This window comes from Madurella fahalii (assembly GCF_045866475.1).
Source record: "Madurella fahalii IFM 68171 DNA, scaffold_1, whole genome shotgun sequence".
Lineage (NCBI taxonomy): Eukaryota > Fungi > Ascomycota > Sordariomycetes > Sordariales > Madurella > Madurella fahalii.
This window is the reverse complement of record NW_027263971.1, coordinates 451,469-466,782: the sequence shown is the minus strand read 5'-3', so window position 1 is coordinate 466,782 and position 15,314 is coordinate 451,469. Positions and strand designations below refer to the sequence as shown.

The 15,314-nt window shown below is 52.2% G+C and overlaps 6 protein-coding genes across 6 annotated transcripts; 4 read left to right on the top strand and 2 right to left on the bottom strand.

Moving 5' to 3' along the window:
- Positions 1–1,073: 1,073 nt before the first annotated feature.
- MFIFM68171_00131 (Type I restriction enzyme R protein N-terminal domain-containing protein) lies at positions 1,074–2,027 on the top strand (the record flags this gene model as incomplete). The annotated part of the gene is made up of 3 exons (XM_071055553.1): positions 1,074–1,135; positions 1,246–1,939; positions 1,995–2,027. 3 exons carry the CDS (start codon positions 1,074–1,076, stop codon positions 2,025–2,027), a joined length of 789 nt encoding a protein of 262 aa, XP_070911654.1.
- A 3,895-nt stretch (positions 2,028–5,922) lies between these two features.
- Positions 5,923–6,904, top strand: MFIFM68171_00130 (Methyltransferase ustM; the record flags this gene model as incomplete). Its single annotated transcript, XM_071055552.1, has 2 exons — positions 5,923–6,163; positions 6,243–6,904. 2 exons carry the CDS (start codon positions 5,923–5,925, stop codon positions 6,902–6,904), a joined length of 903 nt encoding a protein of 300 aa, XP_070911653.1.
- Positions 6,905–7,336: 432 nt separating this feature from the next.
- On the bottom strand, positions 7,337–7,924 carry MFIFM68171_00129 (uncharacterized protein; the record flags this gene model as incomplete). Its single annotated transcript, XM_071055551.1, has 3 exons — positions 7,337–7,507; positions 7,579–7,635; positions 7,691–7,924. The coding sequence occupies 3 exons, from the start codon at positions 7,922–7,924 to the stop codon at positions 7,337–7,339; spliced, it is 462 nt and encodes a 153-aa protein (XP_070911652.1).
- Positions 7,925–10,837: 2,913 nt separating this feature from the next.
- Positions 10,838–11,038, top strand: MFIFM68171_00128 (uncharacterized protein; the record flags this gene model as incomplete). Its single annotated transcript, XM_071055550.1, has 1 exon — positions 10,838–11,038. The coding sequence occupies one exon, from the start codon at positions 10,838–10,840 to the stop codon at positions 11,036–11,038; it is 201 nt and encodes a 66-aa protein (XP_070911651.1).
- Positions 11,039–11,205: 167 nt separating this feature from the next.
- On the bottom strand, positions 11,206–12,738 carry MFIFM68171_00127 (uncharacterized protein; the record flags this gene model as incomplete). The annotated part of the gene is made up of 2 exons (XM_071055549.1): positions 11,206–12,163; positions 12,305–12,738. The coding sequence occupies 2 exons, from the start codon at positions 12,736–12,738 to the stop codon at positions 11,206–11,208; spliced, it is 1,392 nt and encodes a 463-aa protein (XP_070911650.1).
- Positions 12,739–13,969: 1,231 nt separating this feature from the next.
- MFIFM68171_00126 (uncharacterized protein) lies at positions 13,970–14,581 on the top strand (the record flags this gene model as incomplete). Its single annotated transcript, XM_071055548.1, has 1 exon — positions 13,970–14,581. One exon carries the CDS (start codon positions 13,970–13,972, stop codon positions 14,579–14,581), a length of 612 nt encoding a protein of 203 aa, XP_070911649.1.
- Between the last annotated feature and the right edge of the window lie 733 nt (positions 14,582–15,314).

The following is a 15,314-nucleotide window of genomic DNA, read 5'->3' as shown; positions in this document are numbered from 1 at the left end:
TTATCACTGGAACTGAATCGTTGGTAAGAATGTTTTAAATGTCCCATATCTTCGACATTACTTCTCCTGGCGCCTCCAGAGAAGATGCACCAGCAGGTAGTTCGGCATCTCCTGGGGAGGAGAGCTCCCGCAGAACCCACATTTGTAAATGTACCTAAGGTATCTTACTCCAACACCAACACCACCCTTTCTTCTCCCCCCTTCCAAAATCACTGCGTCGCGTCAAGCATGCGGGCGTGAACGACATACTGTATATTTCCGAGACAGGACTTCTGTCTAGGCTCAGGCTTTACCTCCCATCCTTTTGGCCCATGCGAAATACTACCTTATATAGTATACCTTTCGGGGTTAGGCTCTGCCGCGATGGATGAACATCATTTCGGCCTACCTACAGAGCAGTACGCCCTGGAGATGACTAGTCTTCGGTTCGCGATCTCAAGCCTGTCAGGCGTGAGGGAGTTCTCATGGTGGAGCAAATTGAACAGGCAGACACTGCTGCCTAGCGCACATGCGGTGACGTTCCCGCGGGAGCTTCATTTTTGCAGCGCCAACGGGATGCGTCGTGCAGAAGACAGTGTGAGGTATGTCTGCATCGCTCATGCACAACTGTCACGCCAGATTTGCCAGGCTCTGCAGGTAGCAGGTAATGAAAGACTGGGAGTGCGGCAGGCTATGTCTCGACTCGGATCATGGCCGTTTGCCCCTACGTGCTCGGGCTGTACAGTCACCGTGATTCAATCGTTGGCCAGGACCCGCTTCTACGGGATTCGTTAACAGATTTGAACTTTGTCCACTTCGCCGTTAGGTATCCAATCTCGTTGCTGGGTTGTCTGGTCAAACAACCTCTTGTCCCTATCCAGTTGCCCACACCCAGCGGGATGCGCTTGTGTTTGTTCGATGTCTTCACGGTTAAGTCCGTATCGTCCGGCTGCTCCTCCATTTGCCAACAGGCATTCTATTATTTAATTCCTCAACGGACCTCTCTTCTCCTGGACAATTCAAGGGAACCGTTATCCTTAGATTGTGTTTCATGTGAGTGCCAACCACCTTGTCAGTGTCCCCATTCAGCGATCATGTCCCTCATCACGACCTCACGCCTTCGGCGGTTGTGGCAAGATGCCCAAATTCACCCAGAGTGGGCAACTACGCGACTATGGGGATACATATTCAACCACACCATACTCACCGATGACAGATGGTCGTGTCGTCCCAGCAGCCACCAACACATCAGCCTGGCGAGCTTAGGCGCGTTGACCTTGTTGTCGAGAAGATGGATAGCAGCGCAACAACCGTGGGGACCTTGCTGTTTCTGAAGGCTAAACGAGCAAGCGCTTCCCCTTCCGACTTCGAAGAGCTGGAATACCAGGCGTTCACTGCCGCCTGTGCGTATTACGTTGAGACCGGTATCAGGCGCATTTGGATGATGACCTGCGTCGGCAGCAGCGCACGGCTATGGATATTCTCCGAAAGCAGCACGTACCTGATCCCATTCATTCCGGCTGGCCAAGGCTTGGCAGAGAGGAGCGAATATCTCGAGATCTCTACCCACGGCCGCGAAATTGCCGACGGTCTGGAGTACATCAAGAAGCACATGACGCCTCCGAGACAGCTGCTCAACATGACTCCATCACCCAGGCCTGCGAACGCAACATTGCCCGCCGGCTGGCACGACAGTGAAGTTGTTCAGTTGGACACACTTCGTCAGCAAGTTCCACCGCCCATGTCGTTCGATCCTATGGACTTTGAGGCAGGCCCATCTTCCTCTGCTATTGCCCAGTTTCAACAAGAGATCAGCTTCGGGCTCGGCGGTGAAACTTCCTCTTGGGCCACCGGCGAAGAACTCCAACAAGACTCTGCCGGCGACTTCGAGGCGCAGGGTAATCGCGAAGCCAGTTCTTCAGAGGGACATCGCGGTGGAGACGACCGGAAGGAAGTGGAAGTGAGGGTAACCAGGATCTCCCACATTTCCGCAAGGATGAACTCTGCTTCGATAGGAACGGTCGTACACAGTCATCTACCGAGGATGATTGGGTCAAGGGGAAGCGTGGTAAGCAAACCGTCTGGGTTTACCGCCATGGAAAGAAGGCGGTCTACTGGACAAACAAACTTGGCTGGCAACGATTCCCTCGAGTTTCGCCTCGGCAGTGGCCTCTCTAACATATCTTTCCGCTGCTGATGCTTCTCTGGCGGTTCCCCTCCCAGTCCCTGTCTCTCTTTATTGTTTTCCCCCTAAAGCTACTCTTCTTCAAGATTGACAGTCCATATGGGCTCCTAGGCAGTCTATCATTTAAGTAATGCAAGCGAATCAAACTGTTCCCCTGCTACTAGAGTAAGGATGTGGAAATGTGTGTGGTGCAACATAGAAAGAAAAGGGAGCTTTGTTGTTGCCCTGAAAGCCACATGCTGCGTCGGCTGGCGTGGAGCTTCCAAGGAAGAAATGAAATGGCTTTTGCTGTATTACCGTTGCGACCAACAGCGGTGAAAGAAATTTTCACTCAATTCTCGACAACCAGAAACGAGGATTCGGGTGTAAACCAGAACTTGACCAGTCTTTCCATTGGCCGAGACTCCCACCCCTCAAAGTCCTTCTCTGTATAGCTGGTTCGAGCGCCTTGCTTGAACTTCACTTGCACGATATAGATCATTCGGTTCCAACGTGAAGAACACGAAGTGGCTCGGAAACAAAGCCGGACTGGTCGGGCAATACTCTCTGCCGGATCTACCTGTAGACGGCACTGACCAACCGCCCGGGAACCCCCGTTCTGGTAGCGGAACACGACACCTCTGCAAAATCCGGTGTTCTGATCGTAGAAGACTAGCGTCGACGAAACGCCGTACAGAAGGGCCTATAAGAAGTAGGTGTCATCATCGATCGGACAGCGGCCGGGCTTTTCCAAGCGAAATGGCTTGGGAAGAGCTTGATCCAAGGGTGTTCTATAGTAAGCGCCGAAGAAGCTGACCGGGCACCCCTCCCTCGGTCCACTGTAAACCATTGTCACGGGAGCAGATGCGGCTAAACACCGATCTTTGACATCACCTTTAGATTGTAACCCGATGATGGTATCGCCTACGAGCTCCGTCCTAGCAAGGACGTTTAGATCCCGAGTTGGCAATGCTTCTCGGATACCGAGAACGAGGAGGCGATCGTACTATGATGTAGGCAAATGAATCCAGACAAGAGTCCGCTTCGGACGGTTGGAGAAATTCCGCGTAAAAGTGTCTAGCGTACGATTCCTCTGTATAGTGGATATGAATACCAAATAGCTGACCCTCGGATAAGAAGAAGGTAATGCGTCTTATCTTGTCCATTTCAACAGCGCAGAAAGCCTGGCACGAAGCAACCTCTGCAGGGTACGCTTTACAAAGAGTCAAGCTCGGCGGGGCGGGAGTAGTCCAGATAGGGAGCGTCCGCAGCCCAGCGGGTAAATCGAGACGCAGCCGTCCTTCCTACAGAGCAAATACATCATTAGTATATTGAACCCAAAATAAGGCAGATATCGGAGGTCTACCTTAAACTGCGCCATCACCTTAGAAATAGACACTTCATTTTGGACGACGAAGGCAGAGCGACTTGAACACTCTCCGGTATAGAGGGGGGGGGCTAGGGAAGCACTCGATTTTACTGATAATAACAGAGTTGATAGTCAACCTTAGTGTCGGTCCCGCTAATTAAGATCCTTTAATGCATTCAAACTTCCCACCGCGCTCCCAGAAGAGAAGCTCTCGCAGCAGAACCGTAAGGAGAGGCTCCGGATCTGTAGCCGACGTATAGGCAGCTAATTGAAGTGCCGGGATGTATCTCTATAGCAGTGAGTATCGAGAGGAAAGCCGAATCATCTTAAGCAGCTCTGACGGTAGCTTATACAGAAACGGTAATCCACAAAAACGGGATATCGACCTCAGTATATCCTTATCCACTATCAGGGGGAGAAAGGTAAATCAGCGGCGCGCCACGCCAATGATTCCTCCAGGCAGTGAAGCTCCAGAGGCGGTTCAATATATCTGAAGCACTGACCGAGCATCGTTGCTTGAAGATCTCGAAGCAGTCAAAATGAATCGGAGCAAACCTAGGCAAAGCGGCGCATTTCCTGCAGTCGGAGTAGCGACAAAGCAAACGACCATCGACCCTTGTGATGGTATGACCTAGCTGTGGGAAAGCGAAGGGTCGAGTACAGCCGCGATAAGACGTCGAATCACGGCTCCCAAAGACTGCGAGTACTGGTTATCATTACATCTTTGGAACGATACAAGAGATTTAAGAAGCAGAGGGCCTGCAATCCACGGTAACTCGGAGCGAGACCGACGGTGACGATGGGGTTTCGGGAGCCCCAAAGACAAGCTTACATACGTGCTATCACTCGTTCATGCCTCAATATTGTATCTATGCAAATGCTACAGCGGCGTTGAAGCCCAAGATAGCCGCCGTCATGGTCACCAGAATCCACGGCTATGGTCGCTCGCTAGTTGTCTCGAAATCTAACCTAGATCTCCACGGGAACATGTTGCAGTTCTCGGTACTCCAAGTGGTGGGCCAGAAAGGAAGAGTATGGGAAATGCGTGCTGAACTTCGAAGCCTGACATTCTTGGTGCTTACTGCTCTGATACGGAGCAAGGATGGCGGAAGAGGGTCAGCGCGCTTTGCTACTCAGTTCCCGTCCCTAAAAGGCTAACGTGACTCAAACAGACCCTGGCCACCCAGGGATCCTGGCTACGCCCAATTACACTATCTCGAACTGATCAAGCCACATTCAGGAGGATCAACGCAACCTTCAACTTCTTCAAGAACCACCAAATATTATCGTGACTTGATGGTAAGACTTTCTTTCGAAAGCCACAGCGATAGCTAACAAGATTCTAAGCAAAGAAGAGCGGATTTCTACTGCAATTGCGACACTTAAAGCCAAAGAAAGTGCCTAGTATCCGATAAGCTACTATCATTTTTGATATCCCTCGATCAACTCTCACTGCTCGTACCACTAGGCGCTAACGTAATCCATACCCCAGTCGGGCACATACCCCATTCGGGCAGTCCAATTTCGCCATCCAGCTACCAAGATCTGAGGTATCTCAAACCTCCTTTTTCCACCACAAAAACCAAAACAAGCTAGTTTTTACCTCCATTTAATAGCTCTCACGATGCCTAGCTGCCACGATAGTCAGGAAGACCGTATCCAAGCCGCAATCGCTACAGTTCGATCCAAGCAAGCCCCTAGCCTCCGTCAAGTTGCAAAGCTTTTTGATGTACCACGTCAAACCTTCACAGACCGGTTCAATAGTAAAAAGGACAGGGCAATGTGTCAAAAGGATCAGGTGCCAAAGGATCAGGATCATAGGATCTAGTGCAGGAGCCAAACCCATGTACTCTATTGAGCTAAGGAAGACTGGCAGCTAACTGCGCCACTGTACAGACGTCATCCTGTACGTGTATCTCGTCTATAAAGGAGTAAGCTCTCTAAGGGAGACGAGGATCAACACAAGATCCTCAACTGTCATTTCCCACAAGTCAGAGGTGCCGTGTTTCCGACAGGTACGACATAAAATCTCGAGGGAATAGAAGCTGCGTAACTATCAGTAGTGCCCGGAAAAAATACTGCATATGTAACTCGACTTACAGAATTGATTGATAGTGCCCGTAGGACCGTAAAACGGGGGCATGCGGTGGTTTTAGCGAGCTTGGCAGTCGGTAAGCTAGTAGTTGTGGAAAGGAAGTGGGGTGGGCCGGCAGGATCGGCTAAAAAACAGCAATACCACAACCAGCCCGCTTCGCGGGCTAACAACTACTAGTACCATCATACCACAGTATAAGATGTCCCCATCCGCAGCTCTTCAGCAGCTACAATCAAGGCTATAGTTCCAAGTTCCATCAACTAGCTACGCAGAACCCACCCAGCCGTCTTGTGCCCAACACCCTTCGAGCACAACATGTCCGCTCAGCTCGACGCCGCCTTTATCGCCCGTATCTCCCTACACGACCCCGCCCACTTCAGCATCCAGCACTCCCAAACCATTCACCGCCTGATGCTCCTGCAGCACTGGAACATTTCCACTGGCTCCAAGGTGCTGGAACTGGGATGCGGGCAGGGGGACTGCACGACTGTCCTTGCCTATGCTGTGGGCGAGCAGGGGAGGGTCGTGGCGGTCGATCCGGCTGAATTGGATTATGGTGAGTCCTCTCGCTTTTCTTAGCCTGCTGCCTGTCCTGACGGTGCGAGCGGAAAGCAGCCGACTGATGGCTCCTGCAGGCGCCCCGTATACTCTCGGCCAAGCACAAGGTCACATCTCGCAAGGTCCGCTGGGTAGGCGGATTACTTGGGTCCAACAACCCCCCCTGGACTACCTCTCCTCCCTCCCCTCCCCCTCTTCCACCTCCTCGCCACCCGCCAGCGAAAGTAAGGCCTTCGACGCAACAGTGCTTGCCCACTGCCTATGGTACTTCGCCTCCCCCTCGCTCATCCTTTTCACCTTCCGTGCCCTCAAGCAGCACAGCAAGCGTCTCCTCCTTGCTGAGTGGTCGTTAGTAGCGACGCATCCCTCTGCCCAGTCTCACGTATTAGCTGCGCTCACCCAGGCGGCGCTGGAGTGCCGTAAAACCAAGAGCAGCGTCTCGAACGTCCGCACGGTGCTGGGACCAAAGCGGCTTACCGAGCTGGCCTTGGCTGCCGGGTGGCAGCTGGAGAGTGAGACCTGTGTGCAAGGTGGGGAGGGGTTGTTGGACGGACAATGGGAAGTCTCTGCTTGTCTTTCTTCCTCTTTCGAAAGGGAAGTAGAGGAGCAAGTGAGTGATGAGAGGGAACGGGCGGTGATTCTTGCGTCACGGGATGCGTGTGAGGCGAGCTTGGAGGGTGTGCAAGGGGGTCGGAAAGGAGTAAGGGCCATGGATGTTTGGGTTGCTAACTTCGTCTGATCGGGCGAGCTGAGCGTGTCCTAGCCCTCTTCTAAACCCGATCTCTGACTCTGCTTTACTTGGACAACTTAACGTACAAACATAACCATTCGGACTTGGCTCGGTATGCTGATGCAAGGTGGTTAATGCTCTTGAGTGTGTCGTTATGCGTGACTCCAAACCGTTCCCTTAGTATCACCAACTACCCTTTGCAGTATGTATTACGTACACTTTACCCCCGGACGTTGGATTCGACGCCGCCGCCAACGCCCGTCGGGCGAGGCCCCTCAGCCTCTCGCGAGCTTTGTCATATTCGTGGTCCTGCGGTCCAAATTTGACCATATCCGTGTGCGTGCGAGCGATGGCACACACATGTTCAGGGCCATTTTCCCACAGACGGCAATGTGTTGCAGAGGACGTGGTCACTAGGGTAACGGCTGGCCCGGTCATTGCCTACTGGCTTTCCGTGATTTGTGCCGTTGGCGACTCGACCGTTTCGTAGAAGCAAACAACCTCCGAGTCGTCCTCGCTCCCTAGCGCCGTGTAAAATTCCCGTTGCTGTATGCTGAGGATCTGCGCATTAATGCGGCTGATGGAATCGACAAGTGGCGACTCGGACCATGCCTGACCATCACAATGAGTGAACTGGTGTCCATACCGTCATGTGGAACGCCGAGGAACATAATTCCGTATACCGCTTGAACGAGCCGGAGGTCATCCTCGTTCTCCGACCTCGATAATGCTATTATAGTCTGCCTAGCACGTTAGAAATCTATAGATGCGTGTTAAGATAGCGATGAGCCTTACCTGCTTTACCACCAAGCTGCCTAAGCTGTAGGCAATCAGGATGATAGGTTTAAGAGTAGGGGTATTCGCTAATGGTAGCAGGCTGCTGTGAAACGATGTTGCAAGGTCCTCCAAGTTCTGTATGCTCCTGCTTTGTACAATGGTTAATTCGTAGCCGTAAATCATCACCTGTACCATTGGGCGATCAGTATCCTCCTTAGTGAGGTCGTATGGCAGGGCGTCTCGTAGCCACATGTAATTCTCGCCCCTTTCTTTGAAGGATCGTACGTCTCCAGCGCTCCAATACAGAGGCACCCCGCGGAGGCGAAACGTCCTGCCGCCTGTCAGCAGCATTTCTTCTGCTGCGAGAGCATCATGTGCTCTATCCCACTCGTTTACAGCTCCGCCGTTTATTGTTCCCTGGTGTGTCTCTTCAGCCTCATTACCAGCTTTGCTCCGAGGAACGCGGTATGTTGTGCTTGAAGGTGTGGGGGGCAGTGCTAGAGCAAAGAGGGTGGTGGCATTTGCTGTCGCTCGCGGGATCGGAGGGACTGTTGTGGTCGGCGGGGCGGCTTGCTCTGGAAGGACGGGAACTAGAGTTCGTCAGTAGGAAGCACAAGAGATCTCCACTGTTCCATACCTTCTGCTTGGTTTGTTCGTATGACGGCACCAGACGTTGGCGAGTCATTTTGTGCCCCCGACCCTTCCGGGCTTCCTTTGCCGCGCCTAACCCGATTCCACCACATCGTACGAGATAAACCGCTGGCCATAGCCTTTATAAGCACGATCCATAAAGGACGAAATCTTGTGTAACGGGCTGGGTGATAAAGTTGAAGTCGTGCTTCCCGAGCAGTTGTAGTGAAGTTGATGCCCAAGGATTGGCGTGGCTGGCTCTAGCGCTAAAGGAGGTTTCAGATACTCTGCCGCCGCCATTTGTAGGCAACCTTTTCAAAGGGGTCCTCATTGGCGCGCGAGCAACCGAATAAATTATTTCAAAGTTTCTCTCAAAATCACTTTGCTTCAGCTCTTCAGAAACAGTAGAGATGTGCTGGGAAGCAAGAGCAATAGATACTAAGCTTGTCGGAAGAGGATATGCTGTAGAGAGCAAGGCGATGAAGCGAATCGGACTGTACGAGTGTACGCTTTTCCCGGGGCAAAAGTCAGACACTTCTGGAGATTCTCAGGAGGCCGTCAGCTCGCTCGCAGTTTGTGTCTCCGGTACGTGGCAGGGACGGCATGCCACGCTGTGGTTCTCGGCGGGACCCCAGTCCCAACACGCAGGCGGTCCATCTACACTGCAACAGGGGGGGATCTAGTCGTGAGGACAAGAAACGGCACATGACGTCAGGTAAAGCAGGAGTGAAGTCCTGGGCAATCGGACTAGGACGGGGATGAGCCGGTGCTGGATTTGTTAGATATTATTACCTCGGTACCTCCGCACTACATATGCTACAAGCCCTACCTACAGCCCTTTTCATGAATTACTAGAGCAGGTCCAGCAGTTGAGCACGGATAACAACCGGGGTACGTACAGTCGAAGCTTTGTTTTGCACCAGCGGCGAAGCAGTAAGGCTAGTTGAGTTTGAACGCCCTAGTGATCATCCGATAATCACCAACGGCCAACAACAATTCCGGTAGAGTCAGGCCGACCGACCAATTGTTCAGGTCTTTCAGTGTATGGACGGCCTCGACAAATCAGTCTCTATATAAGTAGTATTTATCTTACGGCTCTACATCCCAATTATTCGAAAGCCCAGAAACGTTTCCTGACTAGAACAATTCTGGATCTACAAACCCCCCTGCTGCAGTCAATCTTGCTAACCTTCTTGACCAGGGAGAACTGTTAACTTCTCCTTTAAGTTCGTATAGCCACTAGCGAAATCGGCTTCTGCTTTTCTATGACGAATCTCAGTACCCGTCCTTCTAAAAGAGCTCCCGAAGGTGTCTTAACTATAGGTAGAAGATTCGGTGAAGGTGTTCAAGACGCTGGTCCAGGCCTTGCTGAGACCAACGATCCATACAGTGTCCCGTAATTGTCGAACTGTTGGGCGTTGACGGGTTGTAACGCTCATGCCCACAACAGAAGTGTGCTTCTAACCGGCCGTCTGCACGGTATTTCTCACCACAATGCCTTTCAATAGGTAGTCGGCTGCCGCGGACGCCGGTGAAGAATGTTGAAGAACCGGTAGATTACCTTAACGATGGTGGCATGTTGGTGATTACGGCTTATTGGAGCTGCAAGCAATTAGGAGCCGGTGGGTTGTTAACTTGTTGGTCATCTCAAGCCTCGCTCGGTGGCTAGGCAGAAGGTACCTCATCTGATTAGCTTGAGCAGTAACCTGAGACCAACGAGGCGGCTAATGAGCCTAATTCGTAACATTCCAATATCGAAGACGGAACTAATCATTGAGAATTTCCTTTTTCGTAGATACACCTATACTGTCGCCGCTTGAACTTAGTGGATAATTATACCTGCCTTTTGAGTTGGGGAAAACTTTCCCCAGAGGACATGAGTCCCTCCAGTCAGAGGACCACGCTGGGATAGCGCTCCGGGGGTGGGAACGTACCCCATAGGCCCATTTTTCTTCTGCACCATAGGTACGGCCGTCCTGGCCATTGCTTCTTAGACAGAACGATCAATTCAACAATCATTTCCACACTTGTTGCGGGCTCAATTGACGAGCTTCTTTACGTGCAAAGCGATCTCCCTCTGAACAGAGGGAGCTCTATCTGCACATATTGTTTTGACCTTGTTCAGGCTGCAGGGACCGAATTTGTGGTGGTGTTGCCTGACCTGTCTTGTCTATCTTGTCTGTCTGGTATTTGGGCTACCTTCGCCTTCCCCCTTGTTTTCATGGGTATGTGGGTGTAGATGTGTGTTTCTGTACTATTTCACCGAAGGAAATAGAACGAACCTAACCGAGCTGTTTTTAGGAGCATTACGATCTTGATTAGGTTATAGAATTGCTTCTGTTAGTCTTTCCACGCGTAGCTAGGCCATTCGTCCACGAGTTACTGACAAAAGCGATGCGCCTTCCCCTTTCCGACCCTATCACACTAGCCTCTTGTTACTAGTTGTTATAGTAAACCGTAGGCTGTGAGATGGTGACTCTGATCGTATGGTCACCACCTTTGTAGGTAATTGTGCGCAATACCAGCCACGACTTCATGAGCCGCAGCACCGGCTGGTCCGCCTTTGTCATCAACACCCACCGCTTTCGGGACGTCAAGTTCGTCAAGAACTGGAAGGCGGACCGGGTGGTTATACTCGCAGCGCAGTCGCCGTCGACGCCGGCGTGCAAGGTCGCGCGCGGAAACTCTACGATCCTCCGCACTGTCTGCCAGATGCGAACCGCCCCCAACGCTTAAAAGAGGCCAAAAATTTCACAGAGGCAGGTTCGCCGAGTTTCAGTGCATCTCAGTCACAGATGGCCCCTCAAGAAATGGGATTGGGTAACGGGTCAATCAGTGGATCTACCGGTAAACCGCTTCTCGAGGGCCTCTCGTCACACTTGTACTAGATCCTCTTTTGCGAGTCAGACGCCATTTTGCCCACGTCCGCCCTGTAATAAAAAAGCACCCTTGGCGTCGATATCGTCTCTTTTGGTAGCCATGGGTATGGCTATGGATTTTCTCTCGTTCTCCCTAGCCTCCCGATGTGGCCCAGGAATCTCTGATTTCGCAGTTTTTGTCTGGCTATCGAAGATGCCGTAACCCTCCAGTACGGTGACACGACCGGAGTCAGTGATGAAAAAGCTTGGCCATACGACGCCTCGCGCCATATCATGGGCCACATTTGCATGCTGTCGTTCGGTTACTGGGGATTTCCCGTTGGTGCGTCCACCAGTGGCCCCACCTGCTTGTTGCCGCGTGGTCGAGGTCGATGAAGACGGTAACTCGGCTTCCAACATTCTCCAGTTCTGCCACTCGTACAAATCAAGAATCGGCATGACGTTCTTCTCGCCCCTTTGAATATGCTGCCAATGTTCGCACGCCTGCTTGCAAAGGTCCTCCAACTGAGACTCGAAGCTGTCTTTCTGCTTAGCGCTGGAGAATAGACCCTTGACACCGGTGGAGACGTTGTGTACCGCGGTCTCGACCCGATTCCTAGCCTTCAGTTCTTGCTGGTCTTGTGGGATAGCGGCTAAAAGCGCCGAACGAAGAAACCGCTCTCTTGGCGGGTCTTCCTTAGCGAGATGCGACAAGACTTTTGATAACCCGCCAAGGTCACTAGCATCGTCTAGAAAGTATGTAGACTGGAAGACATGTTCGCACAATTCGGATGACAGGACCGCTAGGAAGGCAGCCACTCGCATGAGCATTGCCGCTGAGGAGTTCGTCGACGGTACAGGAATCGCCGCCTGGACGAGCTTGTGGCCCTTCAGCTTACTCCAGAGAGAGGCATTCTTGAGGACCTCCGGAGAAAATTTCACCGCGAAGTAGGTCTCAGCCAGGCGGCGTGCCTGTGTGTACAGACTATGACACCTTGTAGTTCTGTTCGAGAGAATCGTTAGCTTCCTAACAAACCCGGAACATCGTAGGTACGTGAGGGGAAGAAAGAGGAAAACGAAAAAAAAAGAAAAAGAAAAAAAGAAACGAAGAAAGAACAAAGGGTAGGAAAGAAGGGGCATATACATGTCCTCTTCTGACAACGGCGTCATATTGGGTGTGAAGCTTTGTAGCTCCTGCAACTGGAGGGTTGTCGAACTCAGTCTGTTTGTAACTAACTCGAGTTGTTGCTTGATGGCATTGCGGTCCTCGGTTATTTTCTTCTCAGCGCGGAGAGCACTCTCAAGCTCTCTGATCTTGCCGTCTTTTGCCTTCAACGTGCCCCGGATATCAGAAATATGTTTCGTGTTGTCATCCAGCTTCTTGTTTGCGCCATCGAGCTCCGCTTGGAGAGCGCGTAGCTTTCCCTCGTGGAATGAGTTTACAACCTTGAGCTGACCATTCTCTTCTTCGAGATGGGAATTCCTATCGATGATAGCATAAATATTCTGAGATGAGGCTTTTTCTCGGACAAGTCTAAGTGCTTCTTCGAACTCCTTCGCATCATCTAGAGATGCCATATTGAAGCGCTTTAGTGATTTGGGGGTAGATGTATACCTGGTGGGTGGTTGTCGCCGCTTGGCCGTGGACAGTTTTGGGTCTGGATTAAGCGAAATAACGTTACAACCAGGAGGAGTTCTCCATCTTGTACCTTAGGCATAACCTAGTACCAAGCTCGGCAATTGACGGTCCTGCCACTGCCGTTGCCCCCGTTCTCTTCGAGATTGGTGCCAGACGTGGGCTGTCGGTCTCATTGCAGCAGTCGCCCAATAAGCGCACGCCATCTGTGTTCTGGTGCTACTCAGTGCATTGAGGCCGACAGCCAAGGGTCACACAGCTGCAATCAGCGGCACCCTACTCACAAACCCAAGTCCTAACCCCGCATTGGGCCAACACTGGGATGTCTAATGTATACAGTTCTGAGTAGTTTCGATATCTATTGTTGTAGGTATACAATTGACGTTTCTTGATATAATTACGGTCGCGGAAAAGTGGCCAGCTCACTATGCAAATCCGTTATTTATAAAAAATTACAAGGGATAAGTATACCTCAGTGAATCGAGGAGACACCAAAGAGTCGTAGGATGCCCTTTAGTTATAGGGAGTCGTTTGCAGCCTCCTTGGGCACAAATTTTGGGCTCCCTCGGCTACGGTTGAAAGTTGGTGGTGTTGTGGTACAGCAGGTGCATAAGTACTGGCGCGGAGGTGCTTAGCGCCGGTGCTAAGGGTGTGCAGCACCTGTGCCAGGGTGTATAGCGCCTGTGCTCGACTCCAAAAGCGGCAAGGGATTTCCAGGGAGCGGAATAAGTGAATTCGTCTCGTATAACACCAATACCACTGCAGCAAGGCAAACGTACCTTGTATTTATCATTTCCGTCCTTTCTCTCCCGCGCGCCACTTTCGGTCAACCCGTCGGCGGGCAAGTCCTTCTGCCGCGCTCGGCTCCGTCGCCACGCCAGCCCCCGGACTCGCATCAAGGAGTCATCGGACAGTCGTCTCCCCGCCATTCCACAACACCAGCTGTGCCGTCATCCTTATCAGCAGCAGCCGCAAAACTGGCACTCATGTCGAGTTCTGCTCCTGCCGGTGTAGCCGCCGAGGTGCCTCCCCCCCGGTCCCGGAGGAGGGAGACGACGATCAAGCTGCTGCATGGGGTGCGACTATTCGGAGTCTGTTCAGGTCGGGTCACCCCAAATGGGGATTTCTCATCTACCGCGTCTACTACGACGAGGAGGAGCCTGACAGCGTTTCATGGGCATCTTGAACCGCGTCACCGATAACTGGATCCGGCGGTCGCGCAAGGAACGCCTGCTGCCCTACCTCTTCTGGGCCAAGATGGAAGATCGCGCAGCGTTTGAGGGCGCGTCCAAGGACGCTATCCGGGAACACTTCCGTAACTGGGTTAATACGCGGTCCATCGAGCGGGACGGGCCCGGCGGCGACAACCCCCTCATCGCTGACATCTCCCCACGCTACCGGGCCTGTTTGTATGTTGACAAAGAGGTCATGGAGTCGGCTACGTTGACCGAGTACCCCTCTGTCGTCAACCCTACCGGCTTCTACCTGAAGGTGGGCGGGCAGGTCGTCTTGATCGACGGCCAGTACGGCGAGCACTATCTAGACCAGCGGGGAATCGGTGAGTACGACCGACAGGAGATTGAGGAAGGTTATATGGATGAGGAGGACCTGGAAGAGGATGAATACGATTCGATCGACGGCAAGACTGAATATGACGTGGGCTGGCAGTATGTAGGACTGGAGCTTACTGCTACCATGTACGACAGCCTGTGCGAGTACCACGACGCCTGGATCAGACCCTATTACTACACGCGACCCCCGAAGGTGTGGGGACGGGATAATTAAATGGGTAGCTACGCGCATGCCAGGTATGTATCTCGACTTAGGTAACTACCTACGTTTAGAAGAAACCAGATTACGCCCAGCTAGGCTAAAAGCTGCCGATGCCGCTCAAGTAGATTAGAAGCAACCTCGCCATATCCTAAAGAAAGCTTCTAGAAGCGGATGGATGTGCAACCACTTTCCTTGACAGTATTTCCCCGCTGTACTGAGATTGGTAGGATTTATCAGATGGCCTTTTTAAGTAGTACCAAGCGCCCAAACGTGCCTTGTGCGAGCTTGGGAGATTGAGGTTGCAATAAGCGCAGCCACTCCGCCTCAGCTCGGAGAAATACAAGAAGTACTCGGTCTGATTTAGCCCATGATGGCGGGTTGCTCCAAATTGCTCCTTACGACCTCACAATCCCGCGCCCCAGCCTGAAGGCAGCCGTAATTTGTGCCCGGGTCGAGGACTTTCGATATGATCGGAAACTACCCGGAACGAGGCACCCATGTCGCTGGAACCAACGTTCTCTTACCTTACGGCAAGGCGGATAGGGGACGATCCAAGACCATGTGTTATATCCAAGGAATCCTGGGTAGATCCCTTCCCTTCTTAGGGGAAGCTATTCTCACGACAGCTCAAGCTCGGCCCGGGAACGTGAAGTCCCAACCAGGCCAGTTCAGGATGGCACAGAGAGTAAAAGATGCCGCAGCTCTCATCGCCAAGATTGACGTCCTCAACGACTCTCAAACACTA